The sequence below is a fragment of the Oryx dammah genome, unplaced genomic scaffold, assembly GCF_014754425.2.
Source record: "Oryx dammah isolate SB20612 unplaced genomic scaffold, SCBI_Odam_1.1 HiC_scaffold_12, whole genome shotgun sequence".
NCBI classification, from domain to species: Eukaryota; Metazoa; Chordata; class Mammalia; order Artiodactyla; family Bovidae; genus Oryx; species Oryx dammah.
Window position 1 is genome coordinate 39,266,403 of NW_024070196.1, and position 23,122 is coordinate 39,289,524.

General features: G+C 38.1%; 1 protein-coding gene across 14 annotated transcripts in view; it reads right to left on the bottom strand.

Annotated features, from left to right (window-relative positions):
• The window catches only part of RAPGEF2 (Rap guanine nucleotide exchange factor 2), a 265,814-nt gene that overhangs the window by 51,584 nt on the left and 191,108 nt on the right, over positions 1–23,122 (bottom strand). For all 14 annotated transcript variants that reach the window (XM_040250573.1, XM_040250572.1, XM_040250574.1 and 11 more), the window contains one exon: positions 5,276–5,407. In XM_040250573.1, coding sequence (XP_040106507.1) covers positions 5,276–5,407 — 132 coding nt within the window. The remainder of the gene's footprint in view (positions 1–5,275; positions 5,408–23,122) is intronic.

Here is a 23,122-nt window from a genome sequence, read left to right on the forward strand (position 1 = left end):
GACTGCCATGTATGCAGAACTACATCTGATGCTTTTAGTACATAATAATTAATCCTCATAACAATTCAGCAAATCAGGATTATTACCACTATTTTTCAGATGAGAAAACATGAAGGGAAACTAAATAAACTGTTCAAAACAAAACCTACTAATTGTGCCAGTAATCAAAATCAGGTTCAACCAACACAAACTACTAAATGCTTTGTATTAATACAAAGTATTAAAATATTTATTTGTATGTAAACATAAACAAAACATCTGCTATTTTCTATCTTCCTACAAACTACAATACTACTGAGATTTATGCTAGTCTTTAAACCCTTTCATTCTAAATAAAGATATGCATACACTTTATATTTAAAAGATATCTGAGTAATTTGGGATTAACATATACACACTACTATGTATAAGGTAGATAAACAGCAAAGACCTACTGTATAGCACGGAGAACTATGTTCAGTATTTTGTAATAACCTACAATGGAAAATACCTGAAAACAATTATACATATATAGGTGAACTGCTTTGCGATACACTTGTAACAGATTTCCCAGGGGGCACTAGTGCTAAAGAACCCTCCTGCCAATGCAGAAGACATAAGAGATGTGGGATCAATCCCTGAGTCGGGAAGATTCCCTGGAGGAGCGCACGGCAACACACTCCAGTATTCTTGCCTAGAGAACCCCAAGGACAGAGGAGAAGGAAGGCTACAGTTCATGGGTTGCAGAGTTGGACACGACTGAAGTGATTAGCACACATGCATACTTCAATAAAAAATAAATAAAAGGTATCTGATTATACTGGTCTCAGGAGCAAGAATAAAGTCACTTAGTCAAATAACTCTTGTCCTAAATTAATTTATCTTCCATAAGTAAAACACAGATTTAGGTGCACATTACAGGGGCTTCCCTTGTGGCTCAGCTGGTAAAGAATCTGCCTGTAATGCAGGAGACCTGGGTTCAATCCCTGGGTTGGGAAGATCCCCTGGAGAAGGGAAAGGCTACTTACTCCAGTATTCTGGCCTGGCCCTACTGTATAGTCCAAGGGGTCACAAAGAGTCGGACACAACTGAGCAACTTTCATTACAGTTAAATAGTAACAGTCTCAAAAAACAGTAATATTCTCAGATCAATATTGAAAACTCTTGATTTATTAAATCAAACATATACTTGTTATTATGAATACAGTTCTTAAAACTAGTTTCTTTTGCATTTTTAAGGATATCAAGTAAATGAAAAAACTGAGGAAATATTAAATATCATACAAATCTAGTGAAGAGTTAATTTAAAACCAAAACAATATAACTACTATGTTGTTAACATTAAGTACTTAAAAATCATTTACAAAAAAGGTTTTTGCTTATTAAATATCCAGCATCCACACATATCCTTATGTTTATGAAGGCTGCTTAATAAGTAATTTTGATGAAAATAAATTTTGTGAGAATTTCAAACATACATATTTAACCCAAAGTCAGATTCTGATATAAAGTTAGGCTAGAAAGTTATATTGATACTAAATTTAATTGAGACAACAAAGTAAGTAGGCACTGCAGACAAAACCATATATGTGCAGAAAATATGAAAATGTATTTGGAAATAAGTATAATATTTGCATTAAGTCCAGTTTGTTCATCATAATTTATGCTGTTCCTAATTTTATACTAGGAATGCTTTTCTATAGGACATACCTAAAAGAGCAATTCTTTAAATCTTTTAATGGAAATTGTTAGGTTTCTTTTCAAGACCTACAATCCTAACAAGTGTAAAAATGCCTATAAATATTTATTATAAGTAAGAAAGTCTGTGTTAAGTTGATAGGAAAAGTAGCTTCATGTTTAAATCTTTATATACTCAATTACTTATGTCTTAAATATTTATTTAAGGTATGGACATTTGCATGTTCTTGTGAAAATTACTACTCCTGCCTTTGAATACTGTTATAAAGTATTTTCCATATTAATTTGCATAAGTGAGTTAATAGCCTGATTTTATATCTTTGTCTCAATTGATCTTCAATTATTAAAATTTTTGATCATTCACTATACCATTAAGAGTTTGCTAATTTTTTAGTTTATCTGGAATTTAATCTTAATTGTGATATAAAGTAATGTTATAATGTGGGCCCCCCAAGACCATTTTTGAATAACCCATCACTTCATTATTTGTGAGGTTTCCTCCATTACATATCACATCCTTACACATGAATCTCATTTTGCTTGAACTCTCTGTTTCATTGATCTATTTTCATACACTTATTTCCAACCCACTTAAGTCATTGTTCTGATAATCACACCATTTAACCAGGACCTTATCATGGCTGGAACTGTCCTGTCTCGTGTTACCAGCTTTGGCATTCTGCTTTCTATCACCCATAACCTCCTACTCTTCCACTGGCTTCCATTCCCTTCCGAGGCAACTATCTGTCCAAACACGTATGATCCTCAGTCTTCCAGACTCCTTCATGCTCTCATACCTCACCTTCAATTCCCTAGTCTAATACTACAATCCCATCCATCCAACACATCTTTCCTGAATGCCTATGGTTTCCTGGTGATATTCCAGGCTCTAGAGAGAAGGTGGAGACAAGATAGAAATGTTCCTGCCTTCTTCTGGGGGGATAGACATAACAAATTAGAAAGTAGTAACTGTTTCCATTAAAGCTTAAAAAAAAAGACCAGTCAGGAAAGGAATCAAAATGTAGGATCTACTTTTCAGAGAGTAATAAGGAAAGACTTCTCTAAGAAGATGGTCCTTAAAAATGAAGGCTGAAAAGGATCAAGCCAGGAGAAAACATCCTGGACAGAAGGACTGCAAAAACAAAGCCCTGCATTAGAAAGAGCTGGACATGCGGCTCCATCCGTCTTTCTGCTACACTTATTTAATAAAGCATCAATCCCAGGAGAAGCCAAATCTTTGCTTTCTTTGTGCTTGCTGTGAAGAAAATTATTTATCAGGGCAGAGGGGAATCACTCTGTATTTGAGTTCACCAACTCAATTGAGCTTCCAATGCTCTGGTCAATTTGCTCCCCTGCTCTCTGAAACTATTACTTCAAAATGTGTCTTTCCATGAAACTCTCTATCTGCCAACCCTCTCACTCTGAACAAGGGAATTCAGGTACAGCAGACACAAACTGCCCACACCAAATCCACCTTCATAAGCCCCTGTTTAAACAGAGGAAATTTCTTTTCTTAAAGCTAGTGACTCCACCTTGCTCTTGAATTTCTCCCCTCCAACCCTCTCAGACAAATTATTCTACCCTTTTCTCTCCTGCACACAGAATTTCATTCCAACCTCTTTGTATCCACCTCATGAGCACTAGACTACTCCAACATGACAGCTTTCTCCCAAGTCAGAACTGAACAAAGGTGAAAGTGGTTGCGATGGGAGCTGGTTGTCCAACATTGAAACTGTTCAAGAATCAACTGGAAGCTTGATTGACAGAAAAGGAGTAGGGGATTCAAACACAAGACTGGTCACTGAACCAGGTGCATCTGCCAGGTTTCTTCTCACCTTAAGAATTTCTGATTTAAAGGCAACAGAAATGGTCTCCTGGGGATCTCTAGTTAATGTTAGTCTTATATAATCAGTAACCAAATCCTTGGATACATCCATGGATTTTTCCTTACGAAGGATATAAACTTAACAGGATACATGCCTGTCATCAAGTTTGAAATGAATGGCCTTGAAACACAACAAAAATAAATCAAAATACACAGGAGTCTTCTTTTCCAACTACATCCCCAAAATGAAGTCAAACTGCAAGCTGTAAACACCAACCCCCTCAGAGCAAGGTGGAGTTCTCACCGTGGTCTGGATCTTCAGACATCCTGATTGGGGGCTGGGGGGTGAGGGAGGCAGCAGGTACCATCAGGAATCTCTGCACACCTTTTCCCAACCTACCCAAGGTAATAACACATAAAGCTGAAGTTCCCCTCAGAACATGCCTCGTAAAGGATATAGACAACTCACTTCATTCTTACTATAAGGTGACCTTCTAGGTGCTCTGTTCAGGCTGATACTATACCTGAAGAAAACAGGAGCAACTTCTATGATCTCAACCTGTGTTCTTACTACAAATCTTCAAAGTGTACAATCATCTCAAAGTGTAGAAGGCAAAGACTCATGATGTTTTGATTAACACAAGCCAAAGCAAGACTTTTACTTACACTGTTCACTGTTCTATTGTAAGGAATACTCTTGAATAAACATTAAAAAAAAATCAACTTCTAAAAATAGGTATTATGGGGGGGGTGGGGAATGAAAATGAGATTACTTCTGAAAGATTTAATTACAAGTTAACTTACAATGCATCAAAGTAGAAGTTTGAAAAGTTGCTTTAAAGAGTCAGATAATTACATTTCTTATTGCAAAAAATTTTTTAAAGTTCATAATCAGCCAAGAATCTGCAAATAACTGCATTTGTGGCTTTCACTTATTAGTCCGTGAGCTCTCCACAACACTTCTGAATTATAGAAAAGTGGGTACCTAGTGTGTCCTAAAAAGAAAATTAATTTTTAAAGAGCTACTAAATTTAAGACTTAGAAAGAAATGTTTTGCCCTGACAGTATTCTGTTTAGTTACTTTTAGTTAAGTTTTGAGACAACCAAAACAAGGACCCTTTTTTTTTTCTGCCTATTTTAGTCACTTTTCCTAAATTTGCATTTTCTAAGCAAATGAACTCTTCCTTGAAAATTAAAATTGTTTTGCTTTGAAAATGTTTTTGAAATTCCATAGTTCTAGTTTCTTTTCTATCCATCAGTATCATAAGAATTCATTTTAAACAAATAACCAAATCTACAGTTAATAAAAATAACACAAGAAAAATAATTCAGTGATCCAATCTTAATAATCTCTTCCTTTTGTCATACCCAAGGCTTTATTAAGAAAAACTTAGTTTGGAAGCATAATAATGATGTTTCCCCCTAAAATTTTAGTCAAGAAAGAGGCATAAATCTAGTACGTCTATAGTCAAATTAGTAAAATATTTACTAATATTTTAGTCAAGGGAAACATTTCCATTGCAACCACTCTACTTAAAATTCTGGTAATAGGTCCTAGCAGAGGCAAATACAATCAGACTGAAATCTGACTTCCTAAAACAAACGTACAACATACTGTATGTCTGTGTGAAGCATAAACATTAACATTTATGTCCACTTGTGCACATATAATATAAACACATATATCTACCTTACAGATTCTATCAATGAAGAATCACAGAACTCCTCAGAACACATGGAAATGAAGCGAATGATAAGGAAACACCTTCCTACCTGGTAGATATCAGAAAGGCTGCTGCTCCCAGAGTCACTAGTGATACTACATCCTGAGTGGCTGGAGGAGACGTGTGTCACCTGTGGGTGGAGACTGTCAGTGAGGTGCAGCTTTGTGAAATCTGCAGGAAGCTGGGGAAGGAGCAGGAGATACCAAGTTACAACTGGAATCAAGAACTCTAAGAAGACATTTAAAAATCGTATTATACTTTATTTCACACCATTTGGCCAAAAGTACTATGAAGTTCCTTCATTTCTTAAGTTCACAATTACTAAACACTGTCCTATTTACCAAAAATCACAAAATTAAGTTTAAGGGCATTCAATGAGCCTTAAATCATGCTCAATTCAATGCTTAAATAGGTAGATTTAGTGCTTAAGATTAACTTGGTCCAATGGGCTACAATTTTCAAATTATACATTAATGAGCAAATTAGTGTACTATTTGTCAGCCAGCACAAATGCAACTTTGTGGCAAGAGACAGCCTAAATAAGAAAACAGATTTGAGGTTCATGTATGCCCCAATGACATTTAAAGGTTAAAAAGATGAGGATCTTAGAACTGAGGAAGTGTATGGTTACACAAGTAACTATGCAGGCACTATGGAGAAAACAGAAAAGAATGTTCTCAGAGAATGCAGAATCAACTCAGAGAATGCAAAATTGAGAAGGTTTTAGACAACATTTATCTATGTCTACACAAACACATAAAAATCAAGATTCTACTTGTTTATGATTAAACTTCACATACAAACTGCATCTATTGAACAGATTTACTAAGCATTCCTCAAACGTTTCTATCACTCCCCATATAGCAGAGAAAATGCATTGAAAAAGGAAACATTCACACATTTACCCATTCAACAAGTATTTACTGAGCCCCTTTCCTCTTACTATGTGCTAGTCAGTAAATGAGATGCTAAGAACATGCTCCCTGTAAAATCTTAGACTCCTGGAAGTTATTATTAATTCTTTTGCATTCAAAAAGGGTGCTGTTTATCTATAATATCACACAAACTACTGACCAATAATAAACCTAATATTTCAAAATATATGTTAACTGACACCATGCACACTGATAACATCTCTCTTTCCTGCTGGCACATTGATCCTATTTGGCTGTTGAATAATAAAGACTAACTGCTAAAATAAAACTCAAGCAAGAGTTTGCCTTGGCAATACTCCCTTCTCTTTCAGGGCCCTCTGCCCTCTCCTTCCAAAACCAAGATGCTACTTCTTCACAGGGGAGGTGATGCAGGTTCAAGGCAAGGATCAACGAGGTTCATACCCGGGGTTCCAAACAAAGAGGTACAGTGTATCTGTACCCACCACCATTCAGACCTGACTTAATAAGCAGATCATGATATATAATAGTACATAATACATGGATGGACTTGGATGGCATTATGCTAAGTGAAATAAGTCAGACAGAGGACAGAAGTGGTATAGTATCACCTACACGTGCAATCTAAAAAGTGCAACTAACTAGTGAATATAACAAAAAAAGCAGCAGACTCACAGATATAGAGAAGAAACCAGTAGCTAACAGTGGTAGGGCAGTGGTGGGGCGGGGGTGGGGGTGGGGGCAGGGAACCAGAGGAGTGGAAGAGAGGGAGGCACAAACTACTGGGTATAAGACAGGCTCAAGGGTGTATTGTACAACATGGGGAATATAGTCTATATTTTGTAATAACTGTAAGTGGAAAGTAACCTTTATATCATATAAAAAGTTTAAAATTAAAAAAAAACTATCTCTTCATAAAAAAAAACATTTAATAGTCTGCATAGAAATTTTGTATTTTTTAACATCATGGGAGACAAAATATACAAAGAAATGTAAACATAAATTTATTAAGGGGCATATAAACAGATGCCAAATAAGCAGATAAAAAGACATATGCTGTAGAAGTTCAGAGAAGTAAGATATTTATACAAATGTGTGAAATCATTGCAAAAATGATGTATGTTTCACTATGAATGCTTTTTTACATGATAATTGAAAGTGTGAAATAGATAAAATTGGGAAAATAACAATTTCCCAGCAAAGAATAGATATGCAAAAATTCCTAAATTGAGAATTTATATATTTTATCCACAATGCAGGATATCTGCAGGATAAATCCCCTTCATCACCCTGGCTACACTTCGTTTAATGCAGTCACTCGCCACAAAACGCACCTGAAGAAACGTGACTAAGTGGCTCAGTGACTTTAAAAGGCACTACTCAATACATGCAATTACAGAACAATAAATTGATTTCTATTGGTTGTCTTTTACAGAGATAACTCAGGTTGACATGTGCCACACAGTGTGACTTTTTAAAAATTAACTTGAATATGTCAAATAAAGATGTATCTATCTAATGAACTTTTACTCACTACACAGTTATTTATTCAAGTCTCACAGGACACGCTTCTTTTCAGTGTCCACCAGCTGGTCATCTCTCCTGACTAAATGCAGCATGAGGAGAGCACCAGGAGGCCTGAGCTCTGAAGCTAACAATAGAGACACTCCACAGCATATGTCTTTTTATCTGCTTATTTGGTATCTGTTTATATGCCCCTTAATAAATTTATGTTTAAATTTCTTTGTATATTTTGTCTCCCATGATGTTAAAAAATACAAAATTTCTATGCAGACTATTAAATGTTTTTTTTTTATGAATCTATTCATCTATGCTCACTTACAGCCACAAGGAGCAGAATTACATGGCTTTGTCAGCCTAAAAACCAAAAGACCACCTAAAGAGGAAAGAAGAAATACTTCCATGCTTAACTCGATTCTATTTTGTAAAGACTTACTGAGTACCTGCTATGTCAGACACTCTGTTGGGGACAGGAAATACCAAGGTAAATAAGACACCCCCAATTCCAAAGGTAACTTCTGCTATCCCAAAAGTCACTGCAGTAGGTGTCATGCACAACAGAAAAATAAATCAAACACAGTTTTTAAACATGGCTTTTCCTCTCCCCACCACTACTTTTGTTCTTTGCAGACAATGAAACGATGTTAAACTCATTAATGAATATAAATGAATATAAATTTCAGCATTAACTATTTCTTTATATTAAAATAGATATCATGTTTGAAAAAGTGAAAGTTGCTCAGTTGTGTCCGACTCTTTGTGACCCCATGGAATAGTCCATGGAATTCTCCAGGCCAGAATACTGGAGTGGATAGCCGTTCCCTTCTCCAGGGGATCTTCCCAACCCCGGTCTCCCACACTGCAGGTGGATCTTTACCTGCTGACCCACCAGGGAAGCCCAAGAATACTGGGATGGGTAGCTTATCCCTTATCCAGTGGATCTTTTCAACACAGGAATCGAACCGGGGTCTCCCGCACTGCAGGTAGATTCTTTACCAGCTAAGCTACCCGGGAAGTCATGTTTGAGAAATCTTTAAATGTTTTCCCATAGACAGGGATAACAGTTTCACTATTAAATGTTACTGACAGGACACATCAGTCAAGGTTATGGAATGGGAGGAGTGTGGAGGCTGTTCCCATAAGGGAAGAGTCTGAAATGCACAGATGGGACCCAGCCACACAACCAACAAACAGACTAGACGCCCGAGTCCAGGCCTAGGGAAAATGGATCTTTTAAAGGGAAACAAACCAGATGGGGACTGGGAGGCAGGGGGCAAACACGGGTACAGACACCCACGTTTCAACCTCAGGGCCAAAGAGTGACACCTGAACCTTGGGAGACAGGAACTCCCTGTTTGAGTAAATTATACCAAAAAAAAAATAAGTATAAGATGCCAAAAATAAAAAATTCACTTATTCCTAGCTTTTCTAGGCTTGATCAAAGGCCTACTTGAATTACTGTCACTATGCTATACAGTCAAATTTCAGATTAAAATGAGGTTGTGAATTATCTTATGACTTTAGTCACCACTTATTATAGAAATTCTGTTCAAAAAATAAGAAAAGCTTTTGAAGCCAGGACTACACACAGTAGTTATCTGAATAAAATTAAATAATAAGTAAATGGGAAATTGATACATTTTACACATTTTGATCTTAATACCAATATATTTAATAGCAATTCATTAAGAACACAGTTCCAAGGAATCTATTTATATATATTTTTTAATATTTGATTATATGAATACATTACCACTCAAATTTTTCCTGGATCAAGTAATCTATATTCCTAAAAAATGGTACTTGTGAATCACAATTGTAGTGTCAGGCAAATGACTGAATCATAGTTTAACCATAAACACTATTAATTACATAAGAAATAGGAATGGTAATATGTATTTACATAAGATTCTTAAATGCATAAAGCAAGCATAAACTTAATATGAATCACAGTTTTTCAAAATCCAGGTATCAATTATTTAATAACTTGTTTGTTTTCTTTTTTCTGGAGAAACAAGGAGGCTCTAACAATTCACTTTAAGTAAGAAGTATTACAGAAGACTTCAGGCTCATATATGAACAGGCATTTGATAGTCTTTGATTTATTTATTAATGTAAAGATTGGCATTTCTAAAATCACAAGCTACTGAATGAACTCTGTTTTGAAATGAAATGAGTAAGAACTGAAATCTCTGACATCACTGGATAAATACTTTGCTGAATTGGTAAAACTACCCAAAGTTTTGCTAACATAGTAGAGACTAGGGTTTTACCCTTCTTCCCCCTCCTTCCTTCCCAGAGAAAACGTCTTATATTCATGTTTTCCAGTTCTACAAGAAAGGGCCAGTGTATCCCTGGATATGTAACAGAAACATAATAGAGTTTTACAGGCTGCTGAGAAATCCAACAGTTCAAAATAAAACAAAAAATACACTGTCACCATCAGTTGAAACTTACCTAACTAAAAATGTCTCCAACCAATCCCAGAATCACTTTTTTACAAAAAGTAGTTACAACACAACACAAAAGGTTTGGAGTGATTGTCAGAACCTATCCAATCCTCCATGGCAGTTCATCTCGAGTAAGGACACCACCTAAGGTAAGTATTATCCTCAGTGACTACAAACTGCTTGTTGTTGTTTAGTCGCTCAGTCGTGTCCAACTCTTTTTCGATCCCATGGACTGTAGCCCGCCGGGCTCCTCTATTCATGGGATTATTTAGGCAAGAATACTGGAGTAGGTTACCATTTCCCTCTCCAGGAGATCTTCCCCACCCAGCATCAAACTCATGGCTCCTGCCACATCCCTGCATTGTAGGTGGATTCTTTACCGCTGAGCTACAGGGGAGCTTCATGTAAGCTGTATCCATTACCCAAATGGTTGGTCTCCCCAGATCATCACTGGAGTTCTGTGAGCACTGTTCATGCTCATGTTTCCAAGCTGTGTGAGGAGGAGCTGGTATCCCTGAACACATTTCCCATTTTTTTCCCTGAGGTGTTAGTGAAAATACAGTATCCTATATTTTCCATTCATTCATTCATTTATGGAAAACCTGTGTTGTGAGGATTAAGTGAATGACCGGGTATAAAGCAAAGAGAGGAGGGCCTGGCACTCAGAAACTAGCAGAGTGGTAAGTCGGCCATAAACTACCCCATGCAGACTCGGGGAGACACAGGGTTCCTCGCAGTTCCAGATTCCTGTGGCTGGAATCCAGTCCAGATGCCAGCAGGTACTGAGCAGCTCCCAGAAAGGGCCTAGCAGTCAGTCATCACCCAGCTCCAGACACAGTACCTCACCCACAGCAGGACTCAAGTTGTGCTTTCAAATCAAGTCATATTGGGACTTCCCTGGCAATTTAGTAGTTAAGACTCCATGCTTCCACAGCAGGGAGTATGGGTTCGATCCCTGGTTGGGGAACAAGATACAGCATATTGCACGGTGCAGCCAAAAATAATAATGATAATAATAATAAAATTTTAAAAGCAGGTTATATTTTCTTCGTGTGTGTGTGTGTATATATATATATACACGCACAAACATTCACATACAGTTTTTCTTTTACCAAAACTGATCTAACACTGAGTTCTGACACACTCTGATCTGTTTCTACATACAGCTTGAATAGACAGGAATAATATTTGGTAGCTCAGTTTTAAGACCACTTTATACTATGGTCAACTTTTATTTCTATAATTCACAGTACTTAAGAACACCAGAAAAAGTGAGCATTTGGATGCTGAATCTTATTAATCAGAAATCACTTTTACCTCTCATATCCCATTAAGACATGCTCTAGACCCAGGACTCATCCTTGAATAACACATCATCCATCACCAGTATTCCACAAAGCAAAGAGAAAGACTCCTGCACAGTACACAATTTCTTTTGTTCATAAATTAAGGCAAGAAACAGAGCTTTCCCCAAAGGGTCATGAGATAATGCAATAAATCTAATAATATTTCTCATTAAAACATAGGTAAGCATTTTAAAACATTGGTATGACTATGCTTTACAGGAACAGTTCTACGAAAATCTGCTTTTATCTAGTAGAGACACCTGCCAAAAGATTAGCAATCTGTAAGAACTTAATATTCTCCCAGCTTCCTGTCAGGCTCAGAAGACATAAGCCTCATTTTATATAATGAGTTATCTTCTGTTCAACTTCCTCCCAAGTCAAGCAACTATGAGCAAGTTAACGAACCTCTGTGCACCTTACTTTCTTCTGTAAAATGAATATAGTCAATAACGTAGTCCCGTGGCTAAATCAAATAGCCTGTACACCACACCTAGCGGATTCCCAGGTGGCAACAGTGGTAAAGAATCCACATGCCAATGCAGGCGACAGAAGAGATGCAGGTTCAATCCCGGGGTCAGGAAGATCCCCTGGAGAAGGAAATGGCAACCCACTCCAGTATTCTTGCCTGGAGAATCCCAGAGAGAGGAGCCTGGCGGGCTACAGCGCACAGGGCTGCAGAGGCAGACATGGCTGAGCGACTAAATAGCAGCAGCAGATTCCGCCTGTAGCTGCCCCTCTCCCTCTCTATTCCCTCTGCCATTTTTCAACCAGCTTAAACCAGATAGTTTTCAAATTCAATGGTGGCGGGGGGGAGGGCGGGGGGACTTATGTTTGACACTGTCCTACCTACCATCACCTTTACAGTAATTTACTTATTATATTCCCCCAAAGTTTACATGTCACATTTAAAACAAATCACATATCTATATGGAAGAGCTCACTGTTAGACTACCATATTAAATTTTGCCAAGTAAATAACCTCGTCATGATAATGCTTACAGTTCAATTACTCTTTTGTATAAAAGTTCAAATATTCATAGCTGAGAATTCTCTCAAAGTGATAACACCTTGGAGAGTTTGTGCTTTTGTGTGAATAAGCCCATTACATTTGACTGTAAAAGCCTCCACATCAGTTGCGTGTTTGGCCAGGATACAAGGTGCGTGGTTCTTGCCATCCATTCACACCACCACTCGAGGACACTTTGAACAAATGTCTCTTGGTGGGAGGGGAGGGAGTGGTGCAAGTGTGGTCATGCCTTATTCCAAAAGTTCCTTGCAATCTCCCTACATTAAAACAATGTTTTGGAGCAAGGTATCACAAATAGGACTTAATAATTAGTTAAAGTTTATATACATTAAAATTTCACTTTTCTGTCCAAACACATACTTCTGTATGTGAGAATTAGCTCCTGAATTGCAGTGGTCACCCAGCCCTCTCTCCAGGACAGAAACACCACCCTCATGTTTTTAAGGGTTCGTTAAGACAGGAATCACAAACTTCACTGGCTAAAGTGGTATATGTATTACAATCTAAAACTTAATTCCTACATTCATGAAATAAGCACAATCTGAACACAGATAGAACAACTAGGATCCCTGTTGAGGAAAATAAATAATTAAAACTAATACTGATTGAAAGGTTGTTAGTCATATGACTGATATTTTCTAGCAAATACCTTTAAGAAGCCTTTTCTATTGAATGTTGATAGAAAGCACTGAACAGAAAACCTGTGTGAACTTCACTTCAAAACAGAAAAGTGGACTCCTTTATTAGGAGGAGAAAGTCTATGATCTAAGTACTATATATTCCAAAATGTAAGACTGTGGCCCATTTTCTCCAGGAGTAGCCAACAGTAAGATCACCTTTACACCAGCTTCTGTGTGCCAGGCCCTGTTCTTACAAGAATCTCACGAACTAGGTATTATTATGACTATTTTAAAAACAATAAGATACAGAAAAGTTAAGTCATTTCCATCAAGAATGTAAAGTGAAAAGATGGCAGAGACAGATTCCTGGATGCCTGGACCTGCAATGAATACACTTAAGCATTAAACTTTAATGTATTTATTAATTTATTGGTTGACTTGAAAACTCTCATGGATATTGATAAAATGCTCAAATGGCTGCTTATATCAATTTATGAATGTCATTTCTTGTGCAAATTTCAAAATCAAATAGATCTGAAACAATTGCTCACTCTCACTTTCATGAAACAAATTAAAACTTTACATCTTTATCTCCAATACCAACAACATCACAACGCCACTTTCTGAGCCATCCAGTAGAGTTTTCATTCCTTCTAAATTGTTTGAGATCCACCATTTTTTTGAATAGGTATGTGATATACCTTAAAACATAAGTGAGGTTGGTTTTTCATTTGTCCTGCAGATTCTTTACAACATCACTTACTATTTATAAGTTAATCTTCAAAATGTTGTGGTAATATCCAGTATTTGCAATTTTGAGATCATATATCCAAGAATCAGTATTAAATCTGTGTGAAACAGGAAAATTCTGTAACTCCTCTGTTCCAGCTCCACCGCAGACCCTTACATCACTTCAAGCTGGCACTGTTTGAGGTCATTACTGCTTATGTTCCTTATTGAAGAGTACTTCATTGTTTAAAAAATAAAAGTAAAATGAATTGAGAGAGAACCTCATAATGTAAGATAGCAGTCCCCAACTTTTTTGCCATTAGGGACCAGTTTCACAGATTGGGGAGCAGCGTACAGTCTTGGGATGATTCAAGCACGCTACATTTATCGTGCACTTTATTTCTAATCTAATGCCACTGCTGATCTGACAGGAAGTACTGGTCCACAGCCCAGAGGTTGCTTTTAAGACACAAAAGCAACTTCTTCTTTGGTAGTTAACTCTGGCAGAACAAAATCTCGCCTAATATACAATAATCCTAACATCTGACAATCAGAGAAAAAGTGTGTGCCTGCATACACACACTCCCAAGCAGAGTCACTTATAAGCTAGTCAACTAATTTCATCATCTTAAAGAAAGACACCTGGCAGAGTGAGAAGAGTTCTATAATAAATCAGAATCACTGAAAGCTTGTCATCTGAAAGACAGTTGCATTCTTTTTCAAAATGAAAAGGTTTATGTGGGACCTAAAATAAACTATATAATCTTCCACAGAAATACTGAAGTAGTTGATTAATTAATCTGTATATCCTGTTGTCTGTTAAGAAACATAGCTTCCGTGTGGCTTTCAAGTTACAGCCACTCCTTCTCACTTGAAACACACACACATAACAATCCCTTTTCTGAAAAGCACACCTTTCTCTGAGAGATTAAAAAAAAAAAATTCTAGATCATTTAGTCTAAGACACTTTCAATAAAATACAGGGCAACTGTCAGCACTGAGTCAAGGTAACTGAAAAAGCACTTTCTGAGTAGCATTTCACCTACAGAAATCCAACTCCTTTGTGCATACTCCCCTCATGTTAGGAAAAATCACCATGATTATCTGGGGTTCATGTATTACATGGTGAGCAATGTGGTGAATATGTGAAGACTACTTGTTCTAATATATATAAAAAAGCCCAGATACTACACTTAATTGTTGGAAGAAACAATGCCAACAAATAGCTCAAGGGGCATGTCCAAAGCTTCCAAGTACAAGGCTCCAAAAACTATACACTTTTCACTTTGTATCTTGACTCTAGAAATTTGTCATTTGGGGTCAAATTCTAATTCAGTCTTGACATCCATCTTCTTTCTCCCTTATTTAAACAGAAAACATGCAGAAAAACATTACACTAATATAACCATATAATAGGAGTATTTTTTAGCAAAATTTGTGATTATCCTTATGATAATACTCATCAACAGTTACTAAAACTTGAATTCTCATATTTTCCAGGACCAAGTGGGATCGATGCTCTGTAAGGAATGATCCCTAGAGGTGAAGTGGAACCACTGGTGATATCAGAAGACAGGTTCTAGGACCAATTAGACAACAACCCTGATGAGCTCCCGAGGGAGTGTGGGCAGTTAACCCAGCTGTGAAAATGCTCATGGGAATGTGGAATTAGGAAAATGAGCGTTTAAAGTCAAGGAAAAAAAGATTCCTATGGGACCCACGGATGTCTTAAGCTGCCTTCTTTTCAAACAAAAATAAATATTAATAATTGGATTGGCAAGAGAGCCTCACTCAAAATTAAAGACGTTACCCCACAAGTATTCTTCAGCTCACAGCTGAGTTCATGCCTCTGGAGGATGACTATCCAGAAGCAATGGACACTGTGTCCACACGCTACTTATTTATGGTTTCTACAGACGTGCCATGACCTTCTCCTCGCATCATGAGAGGCTCTGGCCGAAGACACCAGAGCTTTGCGGGAAGGTGGGACTACTGAGACATCGTGCAGAGGGGCCTGGACCCTGGAACCCTGCTTAGAGGGTAACTGCCCACTAAGTGATCCACAGTACTTGCTTCTGACTCTGTGCTGCTGCTGCTAAGTCGCTTCAGTCGTGTCCGACTCTGTGTGGCCCCAGAGACGGCAGCCCACCAGGCTCCCCCGTCCCTGGGATTCTCCAGGCAAGAACACTGGAGTGGGCTGCCATGTCCTTCTCCTCAGACTCTATGCAACAGAGAATAAACTTTCATTGTGCTTGGACTCTTGTGTTTGGTTTGGTTTGGTACAATGGCTCACATTATCTGAATTCATACAGATACAAATATGATGATACTTTTTTTGTGATTTATTTATGAAAAATCTTCCATGGTGAAATTCCAAACTCTTTAAGGAGAAGGAGGATAACACTCTAATAACACCCTGACCTCATAGTGTCATGTATCATTCAGATAAAATCTACATTGGAGTTCCTTTACTTACTTAGTCAAACACATTTACTGAAAACCTACTTTATGCCAAGCACTGTTCCTGGCTTTCTAACATAGCAGCAAGTGAGATAAACTCCCTGCTCTCATGGATCTTATAAATAGTGTACGGAGACAAATAATAAAAGGTTAATGAAGAAAACTGTCAAATAGTGCTAAGTACTGAGTTCAGCAAAGATTAAGAGAGACTGATGTGACAGGAGGGGGACTGGATAGCCAGGAAAGATCAAAGATATGACAATGACAGGAAAACACTGGTTTTTATATTCTCAGTTACTTCCTAAAGGGGCCGTTCTCATCATACTGCTTTATTAGAGATATATGTCATTTTACTAGAGAGATAAACATACATATACACACATACAATATACATTTCATATCTTACACATATACATCTAATACACATATATATCTTATAGAAATATATATACACATATATAGACATACATCTGAGCCAGCAGGGAAGCCACACAGATATATACACATACTTTATACATGTAACACATATATTACATCTCATATATTTATAAAGTATATATTTGTGTCTGTGTAAAACGAGAGGAATCTAGTATATCCTTAAGCCAAAGAAATACAATTACTAAACATCTTAGGAAAAATGATTAGGCTCTCTGTGCCATCGCAAAACAAAACCAACTAAGTATGATGGTACCTTATGACCCCAAAAGAGTATAAAATAGATTCAGGTTTGTTCAGCACCCTAGGGCTCAGAGGGCAATAATACCTGACCAAATTTCAACATGCAAATATTACATGATGGGAATGTAAGGGTTCCAAAATAATTATCCGTCCTCCAAAAGTACCACTTAACAGTTTAATGGAAAATTAAGTCTAGAAGCCACCTACTTAGTCAACTGATTTTAAGTACTCAAAAATTCATTGAACAGACTGATTGCTCAAGGGAAAAAATATTTCTATTGAAATATAGGCTATATTCTTTGGAAAAATAGAAATTCATGAAACTTAATTTCCCTAGGAAGAAACTTGAATGTATTCAAAACCTTTGATTCCATAGAATCCTTTATTTCCTAGCATTTGTGTGTGGGTTGTAGGACGGTGGGGGTGGGGAGGGAAGACCATCGAACAGGTAAGAATACATCACACAGAGGTAAGTAAATTGAAAGTGAAAATTAATAAAGTAGGATACGGGATGTAGAGGGTGAGAGGCCTTATTGCTAAGATGTCATTTGAGTAAAGACCACAGTGGAGTGAAAGCCTGCACCCTGCAGACACACATGTGAAAACAGGCGTTTCATCAAGGGCACAAGCCACGGGCACGGGGGCCTTGGTGTGTTTAGGAACAGCTAGGAGTCAGCACCAGCCCCAAGATGACCAGAGGGAATTAGGGCAGGGAGAGATTCCACGGGAAATCATGTGGGGAAGCTGCAGGAATGATGCTGACTTTCCTCCTGAGTGAAATGGAAAGATTGGAAGGTTCTGAGCACTCACCATGCAGCATCATGAATTTAAACATTTTCCTTAAATGGTTAATGTAGACGTGTATTACTGCCATTTGGAGAAATATTCAACAGTAATTCCACACAATGTAAATACAAAGAAGATGTTTATTACAACTTGTACCAAGAGACCATCAACAAACAAGGGCCTCACAGCTCATCTTAGAGGATGTCCCATGGCAACAACTCAGCTGTGAAGCTGTATCTATTCTAAGTCACGTTTCCAGGTACATTGGCTATATACCTCAATTTACTGAAAAATCCCACCCCATTCCTTTTATATCTATGTCACACACACACAAGAGGAAACTATCTAGATTTCAAATGATATCTCAGATTCTACTGCTCGTGGTTCATTTCTAGATTTCACTCAAACACAACCACAACTGCTGCTTTCCCACTGAGGAGTATTACAACTTAGCCAGACAATAATCTTTAAACCAAAAAATAATTAAACATTATCCCTCTTAAGTTATTCACAAAAAATAGTAAGTATATGTCTAGTATTTATGTGTCTAGTATTATCAGTTTTTCCCTTTCCTTCAACGATAAAGATACTCATTTTAGCATTTATTTCCAAGGACTTCAGTGATAAGACATTTAATTTAACATCTATTTTCAAGGGCTTTGTGTGTCAGCCCTGGCACACCAGATAATGTCATTGCTTTAGCTCTGTCTGGAGGGCACTGGGGGAGAATTAACTGAACATTTGCAGTGCATTACTCATTGCCTGGGGCCAGCAAAGACACATGCTGCCAAAACTGCACAAAGGCGAACAGATATTTCTTTTCCTCCAGTCTTCCTTTTTCATTTGTTTGTTTGCTTAGACTGGTGAACCACAGACAGCATATCACCAGGCAACTAGTATGAGTGATCAGGAAACAGTGGAGCACATGTGATCTCACAAGAAGACTCCTTCCTAACACCCTCACTTTCGTCAATGCTCCAGCATTTCTCAGTTACTGTACCATACTTAGTCGTTCAGTCATGTCTGACTCTTTGCAACCACATGGGATGTTGCCCATCAGGCTCCTCTGTCCATGGCGATCCTCCAGGGAAGAATACTGGAGTGGGTTGCCATGTCCTCCTCCAGGGGATCTTCCCAACCCACGGATCAAACCCAGGTCTCCCGCTTGGCCGCGGATTCTTTACTATCTGAGCCAAGGATCTATTTACAACATCAATTGAGCCACTGTCTTAGAGAGCACACTCTTCCTAAACAAACACCAACGTCTAGTACTCTACAAAGCTTTTACTTGCCTTAAACTTCAACTACTTTCTCTGAACTTCTAAGTCTGTATATGTACGTGTATTCATTTATTAATTCCAAGTTTCAACTGGGGAACCAGAATCATATTAATCAAGAAGATACACTTAGGGAATCTTATTACGAGTTTCATATGATCTGTGGTGTCATTAGTGCATGCACACACACGCACACACAGCATAAACAACCTGGAAGCATCCTCAGATACACACAGCTTACCTTCTGCAGCCTAGAAGTTACAAAGCCTCAATTCACCCTCAGCAGAACCAAGACCTTAGACAACTGGCCAAGCACTCACTGTGTGCCAGAGCCTCTGACGGGGATTTGCAGAGATTCTCTCACTTCATCTAACACCACTGGGACACCACCTCCTGCATCAATCTCTTATGTCCCTTTTATCTCCTCTCCAAGTTGCAACCAAGTAAACGCCTAAAAAAGGACAGAAAAATACGTACCTGATCATGCCAATCCCCAGCTGGTAGCCAGTGAGGGACCCTCTTTACCACAGGGAGAGGGTCACACCCCTGACCTCCGCACCCACCTCTTCTCCTGGTGATCTTTGCACACTCCTCTCAGCCCCTCATTCTCTGCCCTAGGTGTGGAAGCTCCTTATGGTTATTTAGTAATAAATATCATGCCGAGTTTCTCTCTCCTCAGCCTCTGTTGTTCCTTTCTCCTAGCAGGACACCCTCAGCCAGGGCAGCCAAATTCCTGAAGCCTTCTCCTGAAGGCAGGTTCTTGTCAGACGCTCCTGTGTCACCCAGAGCTCAACCACCCTTCACAGAAGCCACTACTCCACCCGCCCCAGCCTTCCCTGGGTGAGTCCAAAAGGGCTCATGCGTGCCTTTCCATCATTCTTTCCTGTGCCTCAAAGAGCCTGAAACGCAGACACTGCTGAATAAACACACAAATCACTGAACTATTAACCCTAGTCTAGAGCTGAAGACTCTGAAGGCCAAGACAAAATGAATCAGGATGCCTCTCCCCACGCAGTTCAACAATCACTCCTGTGTTTCAGCAATCACAGGTAAGACTGCCAGCAAAAAGTGAGAAGACAAGGAACAGAAGGAGACAGACGAGATCATACTAAACCCAGGCTAACAGTAAGCATAGTAAAGCAATGTATTTAGTTTGGATTTCCTGCAAGTTAGGACAAAACTTGTGGACTCAAAACTTTCTGAGTTCCTGTCTGTATAGATTCCAACAGAGGAGCCTGGCAGATGAAGAGTGTTTGTACTCAGAACTGTTAAGATTCATCCATCTACTTAATTATTTAACAAGGATTCACTGACTGACTACGATGAGCCAGGAGTTTTAGGAGCTTGTCACTTGGCAATGACTGGCCCTGGTCCCTGGAATGGACACTTCTGGAGGTGGGAGGGCTTCGGGGTGGAAGGTGAAGAAGGGTTAAGTATAATAAGCAAAAGGATTATAGATATCATTGGTTCTATAAAGAGAACACTAAAGGGCGGGTGATGCGATGGACCATGATACCTAGGACTGGGGAGACTATTCTAGATGGGGCACCTGGGGAGGCTGCTCTGAGAAAGTGACATTTGAGACAAGAGGTGAATACACACAAAGGATCCAGCCAGACAGGGGACCAGGGGCGAGCTTGACAGATGGAAGGAGCACGGAGGGCAGAGGCCCCAAGGTAGGAAGAACTTGGGGATGCTCAGGAAACAACCATGCTCAAGGTGACCGAAGGGCACAGAAGTGTAAAGAGGTTTGGAGTAGTAGGAATCAGTCCTACTATGAAGGAGGCTTATTGTAAGAGCAATGGAAAGTCACTGGGGTTATGAACAGGCAACTAACAGGATCCAGTAAGGTTTTCTACATCATTGTGTCTCGGTGAATGCAAAAAAGAACACGTGTACCCATATACAATGGAATACCAAGGGACTACTCAGCCATAAAAAGAATGAAATAATGTCATTTAAAGCAACATGGATGGACCTAGAGCTAATCATACGAAGTGAAGTAACTCAGACAAAGACAGACAAATACCATATGATATCACTTATAGGTAGAATCTAAAATATGACACAAATGAATTTATATATGAAACAGGCTCACAGACAGAGAGAAGAGACCTGTGACTGCCAACCGGGAGGGAGTTGGGCGAGAGATGGATGGGGAGTTGGGGATTAGCAGATGTGAACTGTTAGATGCAGACTGGATAAACAAGGCCCTACTGTGCAGGACGCAGAACTACATTCAATATCCTGTGACCAACCACAGTGGAAAAGGATATGTACATGTGTAACTCACCTTGCTGCAAAGCAGAAATGAACCCAAGAGTACAAATCAACTATACTTCAATAAAGCAAATTTTTTAAAGAGATAGATCATTCTGTCAGGGTGGTGGACAGGGAGAAGGGAAATGAGAGGACTGTCAGGATGGAGTGGGGTCTGCCTTCAGGACCACAGCAAGCAAGCTTAACAGCGGACTTCCAAAACCCAACCTCATGCTTACAGGTGCTTCTGGAACCGACTGGCTGACTTTCACAAAAGATAAAATTCCCATTATGTAAACTGCTATCGAGGTGATTACCTATGTGTCACCGATAGCTACACCACTTTTGTAATTAGTTGTAGCCTCATGTAAGAGACAGGAGTGCCTGACCAAGTTTTCCAGGAACAAGGGGTCAGATTATAAAAATACTCAAGTTCCTAACTACAGAGTGGTTAACTTATTAAATATCCTCACAAAATGAGTAATTATTTTGACCAAGCTCCTAACCAGCAATTAGCATTAGGAGGTCATAAATTACAACATGAAATTGTAGAAACAATACATGGCTCGTTCCAAGTGGTTTATGCGACTCAAGAAATCACTTTAATTCCTTACAGCTCAACCTCCTCACCCATGTGGAGGAGACATAACAAGGTTTGTCCTGCCCACCCCGCAAGGCAGTTCTGAGAATGTAGGACCAATGTGAATGAACTCTAGTAATATAAAGCATTATGCAAATGCAACTTTTTGTAGAAAAGAACCATTATAGACCTACAAGGGTTTTTAGGGATTTATTTAGCATAATCTTCTCATTTCAAAGTTGTGGGAACTGATGTCAAGAAAAGGAACTAGCTGTGGCATGCTTGACACAAGAATCCAGATCTTACTTTCATATAATAAAATTAATTTGAATATTTTCCAATTTTTCTACAATGTAAATTGTAATATTAATGTTTTTAAACAAGTATTCTGAAAAAAAATAGTAAAAGGGAAAAGAAACTTTTCTTTGAAAAAAAAGTTTATTTCTATTTATTCACTTATGCAAAGACAGTATCAACATAGGAAGGAACACACTTTTAAGTTTAAAATTAATTTTCCATTTTGAAAGGTTTAGGATTTTGTCTCTTCTTTCTACCTTACTCTTAAATATTTCAGTCCAACAAAAAAGCAGACAAATAAAAGTTTACTTTTTATTTTCCCTTACTTTTCTTAAGGTCATATTAAGATAATTAGATTTGACTCTTTAGAGTTTAGGTATCATTTATAGTAATCTGAAGATTTAACCACAGAATAATACATGTAAGAATGTTATAGCATGCACACAAAACAAACTACAGAGAATTTTAAAAAGAAAAAATTTCAGGGCACTTTCAAATTCTGAGGCACAAGAAAGCCCTCTTGGGGATGCTTAAATTAAAAGACTCTTCCCCTTGGATTCAGAATGAAGATTATTAGGGATTATAAAACAATGGGCACTGATGATATGGCCCACAGAAGTTGCATCAGGACAGGGCGACACAGAGTTCCCATTAGGAGCTATTATGGTGTACAGACCAAAATTAAGGTAGGATTAGTTTTAACCTCTACTTCATGATTTATGTATGTGAAGACAAATACTCTTAGAAATGAAGGTAACTTTCATAATCTTAGACAGTCACATTCCCACCACATAAAAACACAAGCAAGTATGTTAACCTGTTTCTGGCACTGAATTATTTTAAGACCTTTGGAGACTGATCTTCCTCTACAACTTCATGTTGTCTAAAATTCCTAAACAGCTTATACCAGAAAATTTTTGCTGCTATTTATTTCCATATTTTATTAATTTTAATTAATTATAAAATTTCCATA